This window comes from Strigops habroptila, chromosome 5 (genome assembly GCF_004027225.2).
Source record: "Strigops habroptila isolate Jane chromosome 5, bStrHab1.2.pri, whole genome shotgun sequence".
In the NCBI taxonomy this organism is placed as follows: Eukaryota; Metazoa; Chordata; class Aves; order Psittaciformes; family Psittacidae; genus Strigops; species Strigops habroptila.
The window spans coordinates 49,130,323-49,145,730 of NC_044281.2; the positions used below are offsets into that span (position 1 = coordinate 49,130,323).

Genomic DNA, 15,408 nt, shown 5'->3' on the forward strand with positions numbered 1-15,408 from the left:
AACTGGAGAGGTCTTCAATTTATAGGCCTAGGAAGAAGGGAGGGGTGACAAGGAAGTGCAAAGTTTTATGAGAAATAAGAACAAATAATCTGACAGCTGAAGGATTACCTGGAATTCAGTTCCTTGGTGTGCTGCCAAGTCCATTGCTTTATACGTAGGGAACATCTGTGAGGCAGGACAGACACCAAGTTGGGTGGGTGTTCAGCAATCAGTGTGGGAAATGGTACAAGACACTCACTGACATTTCAAGAGATGATTTTTTTCCTACCGAAACAGCACAGATCTATTTGGGTTAAAAGGGAAAATACTTTTATTAGTGAATTACTTTTTTTAAATTGCACTGTTGCTTCACACTAATCAATAGTTCATTAACAAAGTACCAGTTCAAGCCAAGCAAAAAGGCAACTGATCTGAGTAAGCATAGAGATGAGCTCTAGTGTATCTTCTAGTATGTATAAATCAATGTGACAGACTATCATAGCACGCTTAATAATGCTGTTTCTTAGAAGAACCAATTTGGAAATCATAAGAAGGGCAAGGCTGTGCTGTGTACCAATCTCCCTAATTAACCCTACAACTAGGGCAAAAGTTAGGATATTAGAGTTAGAATGCCAGTTCAAACTGAGGCCCTCCGTAATTTACATATGATGTGCAACATTGCTGCTTTCTCGTTGGTTGGTTGGTCGGTCTAGTTAGCTGTCAAGTAATTTTGGAAAATCAAATGTAACTGATCATTTGGGTTGAAGCAGTCCATATTGCAGCCAGCTTCTAGCATGCCTTCCACCTCTGTTGCAGCTGTGTCTGAAAAATCTCACTACTGTCAGCACGGTGTATTATCTTCAATCCTTAGTCTAATTTAGATTCTCAGTTAACTAGGGCATGGGAACTGAGTTAAGAATAAACCTCACTGTTAAGCATTATCCATAGCAGCACAGTTTATTTTTATAATTTATACCAGTTTTAAAAGCATACAGCTGTCAGCAAGATACAGATTTTCCTCTATAGCTCTTTGGGTTACAGCACTAGTCTTATCATCTGACATTCAAGTTTCTCTTCAGAAATGCAGAGAGAGTTCATTACAGTTGCATGCATCCCATAGAACGACCAGGCTCATGTGCTTTACCTGCGAGACTGAAAAATGAAAAAGCCACAAACACAAAAGTGCCCTGGACCAAATTTTAATGGTTAATCATCTCTTCAGCAAGATCCACTTTCAATGTGACAAATTTTGACAAACGGCAAACATCGCAAAACATCAAGGAGTTACAAGCAGGATAAAACCTCCTTGTTATTAAGGGGCTGGCAAACAGTCGGGTCCAAACTCCCGCCCTGTGAGCCTCAGCACACAAGGCAGACATTTAACTAAGAGGAGGCTCATACGCGTTGTGGTAAGAATGTAATTGCCTACATTTTCAAGTCGGCCAAGAAGCAACTTAATTTACACTGGATCTTGCATCTGACGTTTCCAGATGTGAATAGTGACTTTGGTCTCAGGTTCCAGAATAAGAGAACTTAAAGGGACTTAATTTTCAGAATGTTCTGGAAATTAGGGCCTTTTAAGGGTTCTGGTCTACACCCAAGGCTTCCACAATGAAGTCACATTGACATTGTGCACTTTATGTTTATACTTGCTGACATTACTAGCCGAAAATACCCAAACCCAAAACGTTTTAAATGTGAATAGGAGCTGGACATCAAACGGAGGCAGCACATCAACCTTTGTGAAGACTGAGCTGTAGAAACATTGAAGGGATTTTAAGTAAGTCCTTTCTCAGCTGGAAATTAGTAAAAATTCCAGCTAGGATAATTTTTTTATAACCTGTAACTTAAAAGTGGCTTGATCAGTTTTCTCCAACATTCTTTGCCTCAGGGCTAAATACAGGAAATTACAGCCTGCACCAATTTTCTAGGGAAAAAATATCATGGAGCTAAAATAGGTATTTATAAAAGAAGTTAATTGCTATTTTAATTATGATTCCCTTTCAGACATCCAAACAACTTAGTACAAGATCAATTCAGAACAAGTCAACTGTGAAGTTGTAAGGCACAAATGAGTGTCATAGCATGATAATATAACTATTTATTCCCCCTTGAGAAGGAAATGGCTTGCTTTACTAGATAGGAAATGGGTATGGAGCTGCTTGAGTAACCCAAGAGACAAAAGGTCTTACTGTGAAAGGCAAGTTGCATATTGAAGAATCTTACTTGATTCATTAAGCTAAACATTTCTTCTGCTTTGACAAAACTGCACTCACATCTATGTAGGGCTGTCCTGTTCCACCTGGATCCCGAATCATAACGTGTGTTCTGCAGAGGGCCAGCAGGGTTGCAGATCGAAACACCCAAACACTAGTCTTCAGTACACCGCAGGGCTAATGTATTTCTTCGTAAGTGTTCCGCTACTTTTCTTTTTATATCATCTTCTAAGTGTGTGTGAGTGATAGAAAAGTATTCCGGATTACAACAGGTTAAATCCGCTCAGGGAGATGTCTCAGGTAAGATGCAAGATGCCCATTACCAAGGTTTCACTTCATCCAGCCCTACTGAAACATGACATAGTTTGGCAGCCATGTGGAGGCTGTGAATAGATTCTCAGGTGTGCCTCTGATCTACCTGAATCTCACCTCAGGTCCATGTGGTTTTGAGTGTTTCCAGAGTATGAAGCTTAAATTTCTTAATTTTGAATTATCATTTTCACTGTAGTATCACAAATAGCATTGAATGTTCACAGTGCAGGGATGCATTTTACACAGTAATATAACCGTATTAATTAAAAATTAAGAAATAGCAGCCTTCAGTGGAGTAGGTAATTTGTTCAGCTTTTCTGGTTATTCCTCCAGTGCTTTTTCTTCAACTTTACAGGTTAGATATGTTCCCAACCAAATTAAATGTATCAGATTACTGTAATTTAAGTTCCCACTTAATTCCTTTTGCCACTATTTCCTTCAAAAATGGCTTTCATGTTCAACCACTAAAGTACTAAAGATCGATTGAGAACACTTATACTAATTTTACATATGTCTATTTCATGCCATGAAGTGCATTTATTTGCCTTCTAGAACATGATCCAAGTCTATGGAATAAATCTTGTTCCAGGGTTTTTGTACAGTCCCTAAGGCTTGCATGTTTTAAGGAACCAGAAGGGGCAGAAGTGTAAAAGCCAGGATGGTACGAACGGCCTTCGTTAGATGAGCTTACACCACATTCGCTTACTAAAGACAGCGTGAAATAGCACAAAATCGGGAATGAACAAGATCGTAAAGCAGAAATCTTTGGATTCTGTGCCCTCCGTAGACATCAGAAGCCTTTGACGCTTCCAAAGTCCCGTCAGTTGGGGTTCGTATCGGCATGTCCAGATTGAAAAAAAGCATCGCTGCTGCCATTTAACGTGAAGGAAAATGTACTCAGAAAGGGTGACCTGCCTGCAGTAACTGTAGGTATCGGATTCAGGATTAGTCTACAACTGGCTTATTAAATGTTCTCATTTTTATTTTTAGAACAATTTGCACTCAGGTTTACAACTTACTTGGTAAGAGTTCAATATTTGCTGGGCCTTGCTCCTCATCAGTGGATTTCTCCCCTCCTTTTGTCTGCATTGCTTGGGTTCTCCATGCTTACCTCTCATTACGTTTTCTTCTCTTTGGTTTTTACAGACGAAGTTTATCAAATGAAGCAAGTCATGCAGCATCCTTAGGAAATGGTTTTATTTGCTGTTGGTTTTACGTCTTAAGTCATTCAAAATACATGGAAGCTTCAGCTATTGACTGCTCTTCTACATCTATGAAAACTGCCATCCCCAAATGTGTTAGCCATAGGAGGCAGTTACCTCTCTGGGTTGAGACGCCTGTCATTGCAGACCTTTAATCTGTTAACTGCTTTTACAGGGTTAAAACTATAATCTTAAACTAGCACAGGAAAGCAGGAGACAGTGACGGAACCTCTGCGTGAGCTATGTTATCTCTGTGCTGTTCAGAGGAGGGAATATTGTAACCTGCATAAGATGGGTTCTTATCATCTTTGGTTCTGGATGCAGTAAATTACAGCAGTACAACCTGAGAAGGAAATATATCCCCTTATTAAAGTAGTATATTCAGTCAAGTAGTAGCATAAGAACTCAAATGCAAAGAGATGCACCATTCTTTTACAAGAGCAGATAGGGAGAAGTAGATTTGTCTTTTAGCTAGGGGCTTGAAGCTGAACAATTTCCCCTCTTGTTTTAGGGGAGCATCTGAGTGTGAGTTTACCTTTAGTCATATAAATACCTGTTGGTACAGCATTTTGCAGAATCAAGTCCCGAATACCTGATTTATTATGCTACATTATTCCCAGACAGGTCAGTTTTCTTCCAAGTACTTTGATTTATCAAATGATTTAAGAATTGAGCATACACAGGACTGACTGTTCTGGCCACTTCATGTTTGGTTGTTCAGGGACAGGATTTTTTGTATGACAGATGAAAATTAATGCTGGTTTAGGCACCTACATTCTTTACTTTTCCTCTGTAAAATATGTTTCAAACATAACATTTACCTTAAGTTTCCACTTACAGAAGTTACAAATGCATCTTTTACAGAGCAATAGCCTTAAGAAGAAAACAAGTAGTTGCTTGTCTACACAGCCAATCTGTGCCTGTGCTAGAAGTAAAAAACCAGGAGCAGTCCCTTATGATGCCTGATCAGTTCCTCTCACTTTTTACTCATCTAGGGAAACATTTAAAAATGATGATGGGCAGGATAACGTAAATGAATGCTTCAAGAAGAGGAACAGCAATAGCGGTTCTTTGAGAAGTTCTACTATTTGTATTCGTTTTAAGTTGTTATCTCACATTTGAAGGGATCCAAACCAGTAACGTGCGCTCATCCCAGTTTCAGAAGGCTCCTAGAAGTTTAAACAAGTGCACTGGAAAAGTTTGTGTTTGTAAACATTTATTTTCTTGAACTGAAAAAGGCTTGCATCAGCACACATTGTACAGCCTTGCAAATTACACAAATTGAAAAAGTTCGTTTCATTTATGTGCAATGAATCTTTAATGTCCAGTGAGCATCTGCAAATGATGAAAACTTAAACCATTAAAAAGGTTTCCAGCACTTATCAAACACAATTATCTTAGCATGAAAAGGAAGAGAAAGATATCCATACTGGTGGGAACACAAAGTGCAAACATTTTGTCACCTGTGAAGATACATTTTAGTTTCTTCACACTTTTGCTAAAAGGAAGAAATATTAAAATGTGATTCAGTGAACATTCTTTTTAACCTATTCATATTCCCCTGTAAATAATTATTAAACTTGCCGGATCAGAAGCGAATCCTTCGAGGGTACAGCCTACTTGTAATTTCTTTTGACATTGCTTGAATGAATCTTAAAAGAAAATGACCATCTATGGAGTTAGTTGCTAAAAATTTTATATATCTTTTTCCTTGGGGGGGGGTATGGTGTGAGGGGTGTAACCTCAAACAAAACCACAAGGGACAAAGAACAGGTTAACTTAAAGATTTGGGATAGTTTGCTAGAAAAATGAGTGTAAGTCCTTGAAAATGGTTCTCTTTTCCCCTCCACCAATCCTCAGGGTCCTGCCTTGGAATGGACAGCTGTGTGCCAGTGTGAAAAGGGATTATAAAATACAAATCTGAATATGGATTTTTTATGAATGTTTGCTGTACAATAGAACTTTGGATCTGATACAAGAATTCAAAAATATAAAACAAAACTACTATAAAAGTAGGGGGCATTTCAACAGCATTCCTTGTAGAAAGCTGCCTGTCTCCAAAATGATTCTTTGCTATTGTTTGGGATTAACTCTGTATTTTTTTTTCTTCATCTTGCTGGATCACTGGGTTATTTATTCTTTAATGGCTAATGTCATATGACAAAACATCCCAGGAGTCTCTCTGAAGAGAACAGAAACCCCATGACATCAAGCCAGTCAATGGAGAGGAGGACATGGATGTAGTAAAAGGCTGAGTGTCCACTGCTACTGAGAACTAGCCCTTTCCAGAACATGGGAGTCGTAGTGCTTCTTGCTTGTTCTCAGCCTGAACTTATTCACTGAGGTACTGCTTTGTTTCTTCAATGCATTCTGAGCAGCTGACATTGTAGGGAACGTAGCTAGAACCGTGTATGTGGAAGCCAAGTCACTAGATTTGGATGACTCCGCGTTCACGCTACTGTCTCCGCTGCCACAGTAACGACGATGGTGCTGCTGCTGCTGCTGCTGCTGCTGCGCTTGTAGACACTGCGAATCCCTTAGCCACCGAATCTTGGCACCAACTTTAAAAAGTTCTCCAAATAGTTTTTCTGCTTCCGTACGAGTTATGCCTTCTGGCAGTTCAGTAATTTCTAGAACTTTTCCCACAACTGAAACAGGAAAAACATTCAATCTAAATTGGTCATTGTACTTAACGATACAACAAACACAATGGAAAATGAGTTATTTCATACTTGTATCTCCAGATGGCCCATACAAATACACAGACATTCCAGTTCTCGTATTCTGGAGAGCCTTTTGTTTTCACAGTTAGCACTGCTTACAGTTACAAGCATACGAATAAAAGCTGAGAACACAAAGAGGGCCCTCGAAAGAAAGGGGATGGAAAATAAAATGATCAGCACCTAGTTTTGCAGCAGGTTTGGGAACTCACTACAGCATCTCACTGGCTTTGCCTGTTAACAATTCACACGTCACCCACCATGCTAACAAACTAGTCTGTCTGCTCTCAAAAAACTCCCTCCCATCAGTTGTTAGAAAATACTGATTTATCTGTAACTTTCTGCAAAGTGTTAGCAGTAGATAACACTTGCAACAAAAATTATTTCCAGTAAAGATAAGAAGATAGATGAGGTCACGTTTTATTTTGGTGACATCTTTACCAACTCCAAGGAGCAAATCTGTAGGTTTCCCAATACATCCCCCAAATCCATACGCTTATTTGTATTAGAAGGAAAGAAAGAAAAGAAGAAGAAAGAAGAAAAAGGAAAAGCAAAAATGAAGAAAAAAAAAAAGGCACAAACTAATTTGTGGTTTATGTTTGATTTCACATCTCAGGCAAGTAAAAGGAAGCAGGGGTATGTATATTTAATATAACAGTATTTAATGTAACAGTATAGAACTTACATCGAATAAACTGACCAACTTGCTTTTCCTTTTAGTACTGTCCAATCCTTATCTTCTCTGGTCTTTCTCCAGGCTTCATAACTACAATTTTCTCATTTAACCTCCCTCTTCCCCTCTTTCCAAATCAAGTCTTCCTCTCCAGCCTTACGTTTCCAGTGTTTGCCATGTCCATGTCTGTGCAATTACTCTTCATTCTGGCCCTTTTCTCACCTGTGCTTTTCTTGTTACATTCCCAGCCCATCACCATAATCCATTTTTCTGGAGCACTGTGTCAATCAGCAATTCTATACCTGGTTCTCCTGCACCAAGATCTGTTGAAGCAGCCTTCTTTGCTGGTTTCTTTCCCCTGTTTCCATGTCTGTTTCCAGGTTGACACTGGAAAGATTGACATAAATGATGTACTTTAATGACAAAACACCAGGTTATCCTGTGAAAAACAGTGCAGAGGAATTTCTGGAATATAACCTGTGCTACCATGGTACAGAAAAGATTTTAATGACCAATTTTAGTCTTGGAGTTTAGCAATCCTGCCATCAGGTACATTCAATCTTTGGCTTCAGAAGAAAGGGAGGAAATGATGGAGGGGGGGAAAAAAAAAAAATCACCATAGATCTTCTTGGAAGAATGCACCTTCACCTCCTCCCCCACCCCAATCCATCACAACTCCTGGCTGATCTTGGGTAGAACTGAGCAAGGTAGAGGTACGGAGTCTCTGTCTGTCCCAAAAGTTAAAGAGATGGCAAAACATTTTAGCTTTGCTAACACTATTATTTTAGGTTTTTCTTGCAAGAAGCAAACACGCTCTTTTCTTAGGAATACCTACGTACATGGGGGGGTTTTGTTGCTACTCAAATGAAAGAAAATCCTTTTAGCAAACGTTCTCTCTGTGATTTTTGGAACTGCTGGCAAATTGCAGTTATAATCCATCTAAATAATCCATAATCTACACTGTGCCTAAAGCTAAATTTCAGGAAAATGTTTCTCACTTTTTTTAAAATACTACAAACAAGAAGAATGGGAAGTATCAACACTAAATAAAACCATTACTGGAAAACAGGCACCTTCCACTCAATTACTTTGCTAATGCAATAACATATTCACATTGTTATTATAACCACATTGTTATTATAACCACATTCATGGTGGTTATAATAGCAGTCCTGATCCCCCCAGCCCCTGCCTCAGTGTTGCCAGGAGGTTGTTCTCTTTAATACCTGTTCACTTGTTACTTGTCCTCGTAATAAAGATGGCGGATTGTATTGCAGGGGTTGGCCAAGCAATGGGTATCTGGCATCTCCTTAAAGAGAAGGATAATTAGAAGGGTTTTTCTGTTGCATGCAATTTTCCTCGAAGTTCCTCTTATGACATATGTCTTGCACAGAAGAGAAAGCAGAATGATTATGCACAAAGTAGAGCATTTGGCTACGCTAACAAAACAAGGTTTGGCATGATTAAGTAACATAAGTCAGTCACTGATCAGAAGGTGAAAAGGTACAAGCTTTCTAGCATGTAGGGATTACACTGAAAAACACAGTGTTTCTTCATTGTTGTCTTATCTAAATCCTCTCATTTCAAAATGAACTTAGTAAGGCTAAAGCTACTCTCAGTGTACTAACTTAACCATTTTCATGGTTTTATCCCTGATTAGAGCCAGGTGCATCTTCACATTCCTATTTGCTCCAATGATTCACAAAAACAATGGAATAGAAGCCTTTAGTAGTCACAGAAGATTCAGAAAGTTGAGGTACGCTTTACAGCAGGCCACCTGGAATATTTACAACATTGGAATACAAAGCAATGACATAAAGATTACGCAGCAGTTAAGACAAGGACAAAGTAAGGTTTTCTTTGTGAATAAGCAAGAAATACAGAATTTTCACCAAGTTTTGCTTTAAGTAAATGTTTCTGTAAAACAGCCCCATTAATTTTGAGCTTTGGAACTATACAAGGAAATCTTTGCCCTTGACGAAACTTTTTGTTTGAATAAATTTTTTTTTTTAGATGTTACCAACTATCACATCTCAATGAAAACTCCCATTTTCTGTTATTCTCTTAACATGGCAGAAGAGGACTGAAATTCTACAGGGAATTTTTTCTGTCTTTGGGTGGGTAGTATCTGAAATGCTAACTGAAGCAGCAACAGTATTGACTAGAGGCTCTAGTCCATCGTGCTGGTTACTCTGCAGAGGAATGAAGAATTCTCACTTAGGCAGTGGTTTGACTCAATGCAGCATCAACCAGTATGTGAGTTTGGCAGAACTTTCAATCTCAACATCACATTTCTGTATCACTTTCCCCAAAAGATACGATGCTCACCTAATGTATTAAGATCAGCTAGTCCCACATTATTTACAGTTGTAGCTTTCAAACAATATGCTTTCTGATAGTGTGTGTTGTTCTTGATTTATGGTTAAAATTTAAAGCTAAATTATTTCAAACACTTTATTCATATTATCATGCTGAAATGGGGAATTTCACTTAAGAGAAAGCTAGTGGGTTATAGAAGCTCTCACAATAACAAGATCAAAAGCTTTTGAAAATTCAGGGAACGGTATCTGTGTGGAGAGAGAAGGTGAAATTTTATATAATGCTTTAATGGATAATTCTGATGATCCTGCTCCAATAGCATTAGTACTAAAGTGAGCCATGGTTTATGAGAAAATCCTCATATAACCTGAATTTGAAAACATTCAAGTAAACAAACCAAAAAGCCAACAAAACAAACATACACACATTTTAGTTAAATAAAAATATACCTTGTCCAGGGACAAAAGGTCTAGAAAACTGGGACACAATAGAAAGAGGTGTTAATGTGGGACGGATGTTCTTCATGTTTGACAGCTGAGCTGGTGCTGGTGATTGGGCCGGCGAGGTGACAGGACTACCTAGTTGAGGACTATGCTGCAACTGGAATAAACAGCAAGTTAGTGTTTTAAACAATCTAAAAAACACCTACAGCACTCAATTACTGAAGTCAAGTTAAATTCGCTAATAGTTAAAATCTTAAGTATTATCAGAGCAGATTTTTATTCCCCTAAAGGAACTTCTAAAAAAATGCACACATTTTAAGTCACCCTGGAAAGCAAAACAAAACAGTCGTACCTGTGCAGCACTGTCTAAAGTGCTAAGTTCTGTGGACTTCTGCCCCCTTTGATGATCACAGTAATATTTATTCTGTTTCCATGGTGGAGGTGAATGGTTCCGAGGCTGAGGATTGTTAGGTATATTTAGCTGCATCATTACTACTCCTCCACCTGGTGGTGGTGCTACTGCTACAAAGACAAGAAATAAGTAGGATACAGTTAGTTCGTACCTTTCAATTGTCATTTTAGCAGAACAGACGTGAATTTAAAAAAGGGAAATAACATGGAACCGCTGAAACTCATTACTGAGACTATTTTTGAAAGAAATTATTCCATTTAATAGTAGTTAGAAGTATTTAACATTCACTGTAGCTACTGCCAGAGCAATGAGTTTAAGAATGTGATATTAAGCATAAATATGCTTTATTTAAAAATAGAAGTTACCTAGCTAGTTTTACATGAAATGCAGCAACACGGACTCAAACTGTTTTCTCTCATCGGATGGTATACATTGGAAGGACCTGGAATCAATCTGTAGTCTGAGGCAAAATTGCCCTCAGTTACAAGTTCTATATAGGAATGTTTTTCTGGGCAGAGACTTCAAACTGATCCCCGCGTCCTCTACCGCTGAGAGTCTTGTGGCTACAGGAACACCAAAGTCATGGGAGAACACCTGAACAGCCAGTGCTGTTCTGTAAGATTTCACATGAGGGGTTGTGATGAGAGGCTGCCTGAGAGAGGAGCTGTCTTCCCACTTTGACCTGGCTCTGTCCCAGGTAATTTATATAACGTCCTGTTTACTTGTAAATGGTTGTTAGCAATTTCCTTCTCTGCTCTACCCACTGTTTACAGCATTTCTCAGAAACCACGATTAAACACATGCTTTAAACATTATTTAATCATCCACCTTTAAAGAGGGAGTCTACACTCTTCTCCATTTACTTCCGACATCCTAGCATCAGTTAAGAGCAGTCAGATACAGCTTATAAAATGCATTCATCTTGCCTTTTTTTGGTGGTTTTGTTTGTTTGTTTGTTTTAAATGGGCTGTTTTCACTACCTCAGGGCTCCACAAAAAACAACAGACTCCTTTGAGAAGCAAACCAAACAATGTAGAATAATGAACTCATTAAAAGTACATTAGCTTTTGTAAATGGTATCCTGAAATATTTACTATATTGATAGTTACACTAGCAATGTTTTGACATCTATCCTTTGAATGGCAGAAAGTTCTACCCATGTGTTACAGATTGAAATGGAAGCATCAGATTATCTGGCCAAGTTTAACAGAAGGTATAAATGGAAGAGTCCCTGCTCGAGCCACATTGCAATATTTCCATTATGTTGAACAGCAAAATAAAATATAACTCTCTTTATATCTGCTACATAATGAGAATAATATATAACACAACAGCTTCCAAGTGGCAGAGTCATAAACTTATGTAATCCATGTATGTAAACCTGAGACATACCAGACAAACATCTTTATGCACATTTTACAAAAGAAAATTGGATTCATTTTATTATTTTACGCACACATTTCTAAACATTATAAATTGTACTGATTTACATCTGACTGGTTTATACTATTCTAGTATTTTATTCCGCAGCACTCTAGCGTACTTTGACTTAACTCTGTTACGAGAACTGCGCACCCAACAAAACCATGCTTTTGTTTCAAAACTATCTACAGCACAATTTCTAAACAAGTACCACAATCTGAAAATGCTATTTAAACTGCAAAAGAAGACTTTGTACATCCGGAAAAAAAAAAAAAAGTTCTTTCTACTACTTCCAGTTCCACAGCATTTCAGTAAACTAAAATAAATGCAATTCTCTTCCTAAAGCAGCATCCCAACAAAATGAAGTGTCATAGAATGCCTAAGTCAGTTTGCAGACACTATCTCCTGTCAAAACCTATGAGAAGGGAAACACAGAAGAAACCTTTGAAAGGTTTCCACAATTTACAGTCTGGTCCGCTGTAACTTTTCCACATGAAAAGAAACACGACTCTGCTGCTTATCAGTGTATGTCCTCATGGCAGTGGCGTTGATTCACCATCTCAGTATCACTTACTGAAAAGCATGCTTTTCTTTGCTCTCTCAAAATTTGTTCTCTCTCTGCCATAAAGGGCTTCCCCCCTTCCCCAAACTTCTTTAAATCACAGTTTAACAGGTTTGAGCAACACCTTCAGGTTCCTAAAACCAGCACTTCCAGGACAGATTAGGAGCATAGAACAACAAACCAGCGCGGGACCAATTTTAGACTCCCTGAAATGACAGTATTCCAGAATTAAAGCCAAACTTGAAGCAAAATGGGAACAAAACCAAACCTGCCCATGAACTGTAATGCACCACTAATCCAGCTGTCTTGCCACTTAACTGCATGTTGTTTAGTAATAAAGAGGGTCTAAAAATATCTTAAGATAAATGTTTGTAAGAAACACCACATGTGTAGCAGAATCTAGGTCACTGACCTCGGGTTGTTTAATCTCTTGCTTGCTTGCAAAATACTGAGGTAGCAGTATTTGAGATTACCCCTTTTCAGCCAACCAACATACCAAATTCCCTATTAGGAAAATAAGGACAGTATCACTATGATCACAGGATTGTTCTATAACCTCTTGTTTGGAAGCTAACCCGAGTGCTCTTAATTTCCTAACCCATCCATAAATTTTTATAGTTGGAAATTCAGAGTTTGTAAGTGTTTGGATATTAATACTTATAAACATTTCATGAATATGACAAAGCTCTGTGTCACCACTGTTTTCACATGCCATTGAGGCTGCTATTTATACACCTTTAGAAATTACCCAAACATTTTGTAGATCTGAACATTCCGAACCTGATCTAAATGCTTCTGCTAAGTGGCACTTATCTGCTGAAGGCTGCCTCCAGGCTGCCTTCATGAAGTTGGCTATTGTTTCTATTAAGTTCCAAGTTGTCATTTTAAAAGTTACAACAGCAATTCAGCTGAAGAATTATGAAAAATGTATTTGCAGAGATGGCACTGAAGTTGCAGTTGTTCTAGCAGTTAGCCATGAAATCAATCTGAAAATTTACAACAGATTTCCAGACAGAATGGCTTACATGAAAATCCCAATAAAATATACCTTTTATTGGCTGCATGATGGAAAGACCAGTGGGCGAACTTTTACATGATGAGGGTGGAGACACTATGCTGTAGTGCACAATGGAAGCAGCCTGTTGTGGCTTTGACTTTGATGAAGGTGGCAATAATGTAGGAGGTGATGGCTTCTGACTTGAATGGTTGCTATAAACTATGAAAGTAAAAGCAGTAAATAAGGCTACCATAAAAACAAAACCAAAACACCCCACACAGCTTTGGGATATTTAATTTAGTTTTTCAGCAGGTCAGAAAGGTACCTCTCCTCTCTATCCAAACACAGAACACTTACAGTTTTCACCTTCTTCTCAGCAATTCTTAAGAAAACCACTGCTCCTATTCCATTAAGTGAAATACAGAATGCTTCTTGAGTAGAAGAGCCTAGCATGCTGTTTCCAAAACGTACCTTGCTCATTCTATCAAATATAAACCCAAATCTCAAAATTTTCAGACCCTTGTAGTTATTCAGGGAAACATGGAAGTCATTCTGCTGACAATATATAGTTCCTATGTCTGTCTCAACTCACAAGCAGACATGCAAGGCGTTACGATGTACACTGCTAAATTCTAAGTAACTTGAGAGCTTTCAATGATAAACAAATTGAGATGTCAACTGCCTCCAACATAACTTCAAAAATGGAACACAGGAGGAAACATAATAGAGTCGTTCATTCTAAATCAAACCCTCAATAGCAAATATCCAGTCACCCAGCATATCAATAGCTACACATTTTTGAAGTCTTTCAATAAAAAACTTGATTCCCCCAACCTGCACACTGCTGTCCTTGAAGCTGCTGTGAGTTGCATGGTGATGATGTTCTAGGAAACTGTATCTGCTCTGATCCAGGAGGCTGCAAATATCCTACTGATGAACTGTAATAGTAATAATAAAAAAAGAACATGAATAACAGGCATTTATGCTACACATTTATTTAATCACAACTGCGTTTGCTATCTAGACTGAGATGTTAATTTTACAATCAGTAATATTCCTACCTACTACCGAATCCACTCATCCTTCAGAAGCCTGAAGTTTCACATCTCTTCCTTGGCAAAAACCTATGGCCTGCACACATTAAGAGGCTGTACTAACTCACCTATTTTGATACGCTGTTTCTGTATCAGTACTGCTATATGGGTATAAAGACATGCAGAACAATAATAAAAAGACAATTTGTTGTCTTGCCCAATTAACCAGAATTAGGTCTCAGTTAAATGATCACCACAGAACCTGCTATGAGGATTCTGGATGCAGTCCTGCAGCTGGAGCCTGGCCCCATGCAGCTGAGCCAGCTTGTTCAGGACACCAAAGGAGCACACTTCTGCTTCAGTGTAAAGTAATGCTGCTTAAAGAGATGATTGTCTTTCTGCAGCTTTTCCAAACACGGTGTGAGAGAAGGAAGATAACTCAAGGAGGTAAACCACCTTTCATTTGTTTGTAATATGTAGGAAAAGGATAACTTTAAAAAGTTAGTTTATGCCAGGTGTTTTTCAGGGCATTCACGGGAATTCACCGGGTAAGTAATGGACATAGGCAAATTCTATCATTCCACTAGCTGATTATAATTGCTAGAACCAGAACATCAGGTTGGTGGACCATAATCAGAATGGTGCCTATAGAATCTTGCACTTAATTTCTGTACTATCGGATAAAGTAAACATTCAGAAGGAATGAGAAAACAAAAAAAATTTATTACTACAAGTTGTGGAAAAAATTTAGGTGTAATCCTGTTGGATTTACCATTTTTACCTACATTGTCTCAAGAAGTTTGTTCCATCCTTTGTGCCACCGTTCAATTACATATTAAAGACTCACATCCACTAAAGCAAGCAAAACTCAGTAAAAACCAAGGTTTATATCTGCATGGGATATGTGCTCTCACACAGCTTCTCCTCTGCCTACTGATTACAGTTTTCAGTAGTGACCTGAAGGTGTGAGACTACCCAGTTCCTGCGGAACAATACTTTGCTTTTCTTGCCAAAGTGCTGCAACATAACCATTATGATAAAAGCAAGATGCCGTCATTAGTTGCTAGTCTGCTTTCAATTCCTAACAAATGTTTCCCTGTTCAAAATAGAGAGACAT

General features: G+C 38.3%; 1 protein-coding gene across 18 annotated transcripts in view; it reads right to left on the minus strand.

The window, feature by feature from the left end:
* Positions 1-4,908: 4,908 nt before the first annotated feature.
* The window catches only part of R3HDM1 (R3H domain containing 1), an 88,100-nt gene continuing 77,600 nt past the window's right edge, over positions 4,909-15,408 (minus strand). For 14 of the 18 annotated variants that reach the window (XM_030487893.1, XM_030487890.1, XM_030487891.1 and 11 more), the window contains 7 exons: positions 14,092-14,195; positions 13,309-13,476; positions 10,217-10,386; positions 9,871-10,021; positions 8,329-8,411; positions 7,405-7,489; positions 4,909-6,357 (listed from right to left, as the gene is read on the minus strand). In XM_030487893.1, coding sequence (XP_030343753.1) covers positions 5,975-6,357; positions 7,405-7,489; positions 8,329-8,411; positions 9,871-10,021; positions 10,217-10,386; positions 13,309-13,476; positions 14,092-14,195 — 1,144 coding nt within the window. In that variant the 3' untranslated portion in view covers positions 4,909-5,974. The remainder of the gene's footprint in view (positions 6,358-7,404; positions 7,490-8,328; positions 8,412-9,870; positions 10,022-10,216; positions 10,387-13,308; positions 13,477-14,091; positions 14,196-15,408) is intronic. The other 4 variants (XM_030487899.1, XM_030487888.1, XM_030487894.1 and 1 more) reach the window with 2 other exon arrangements.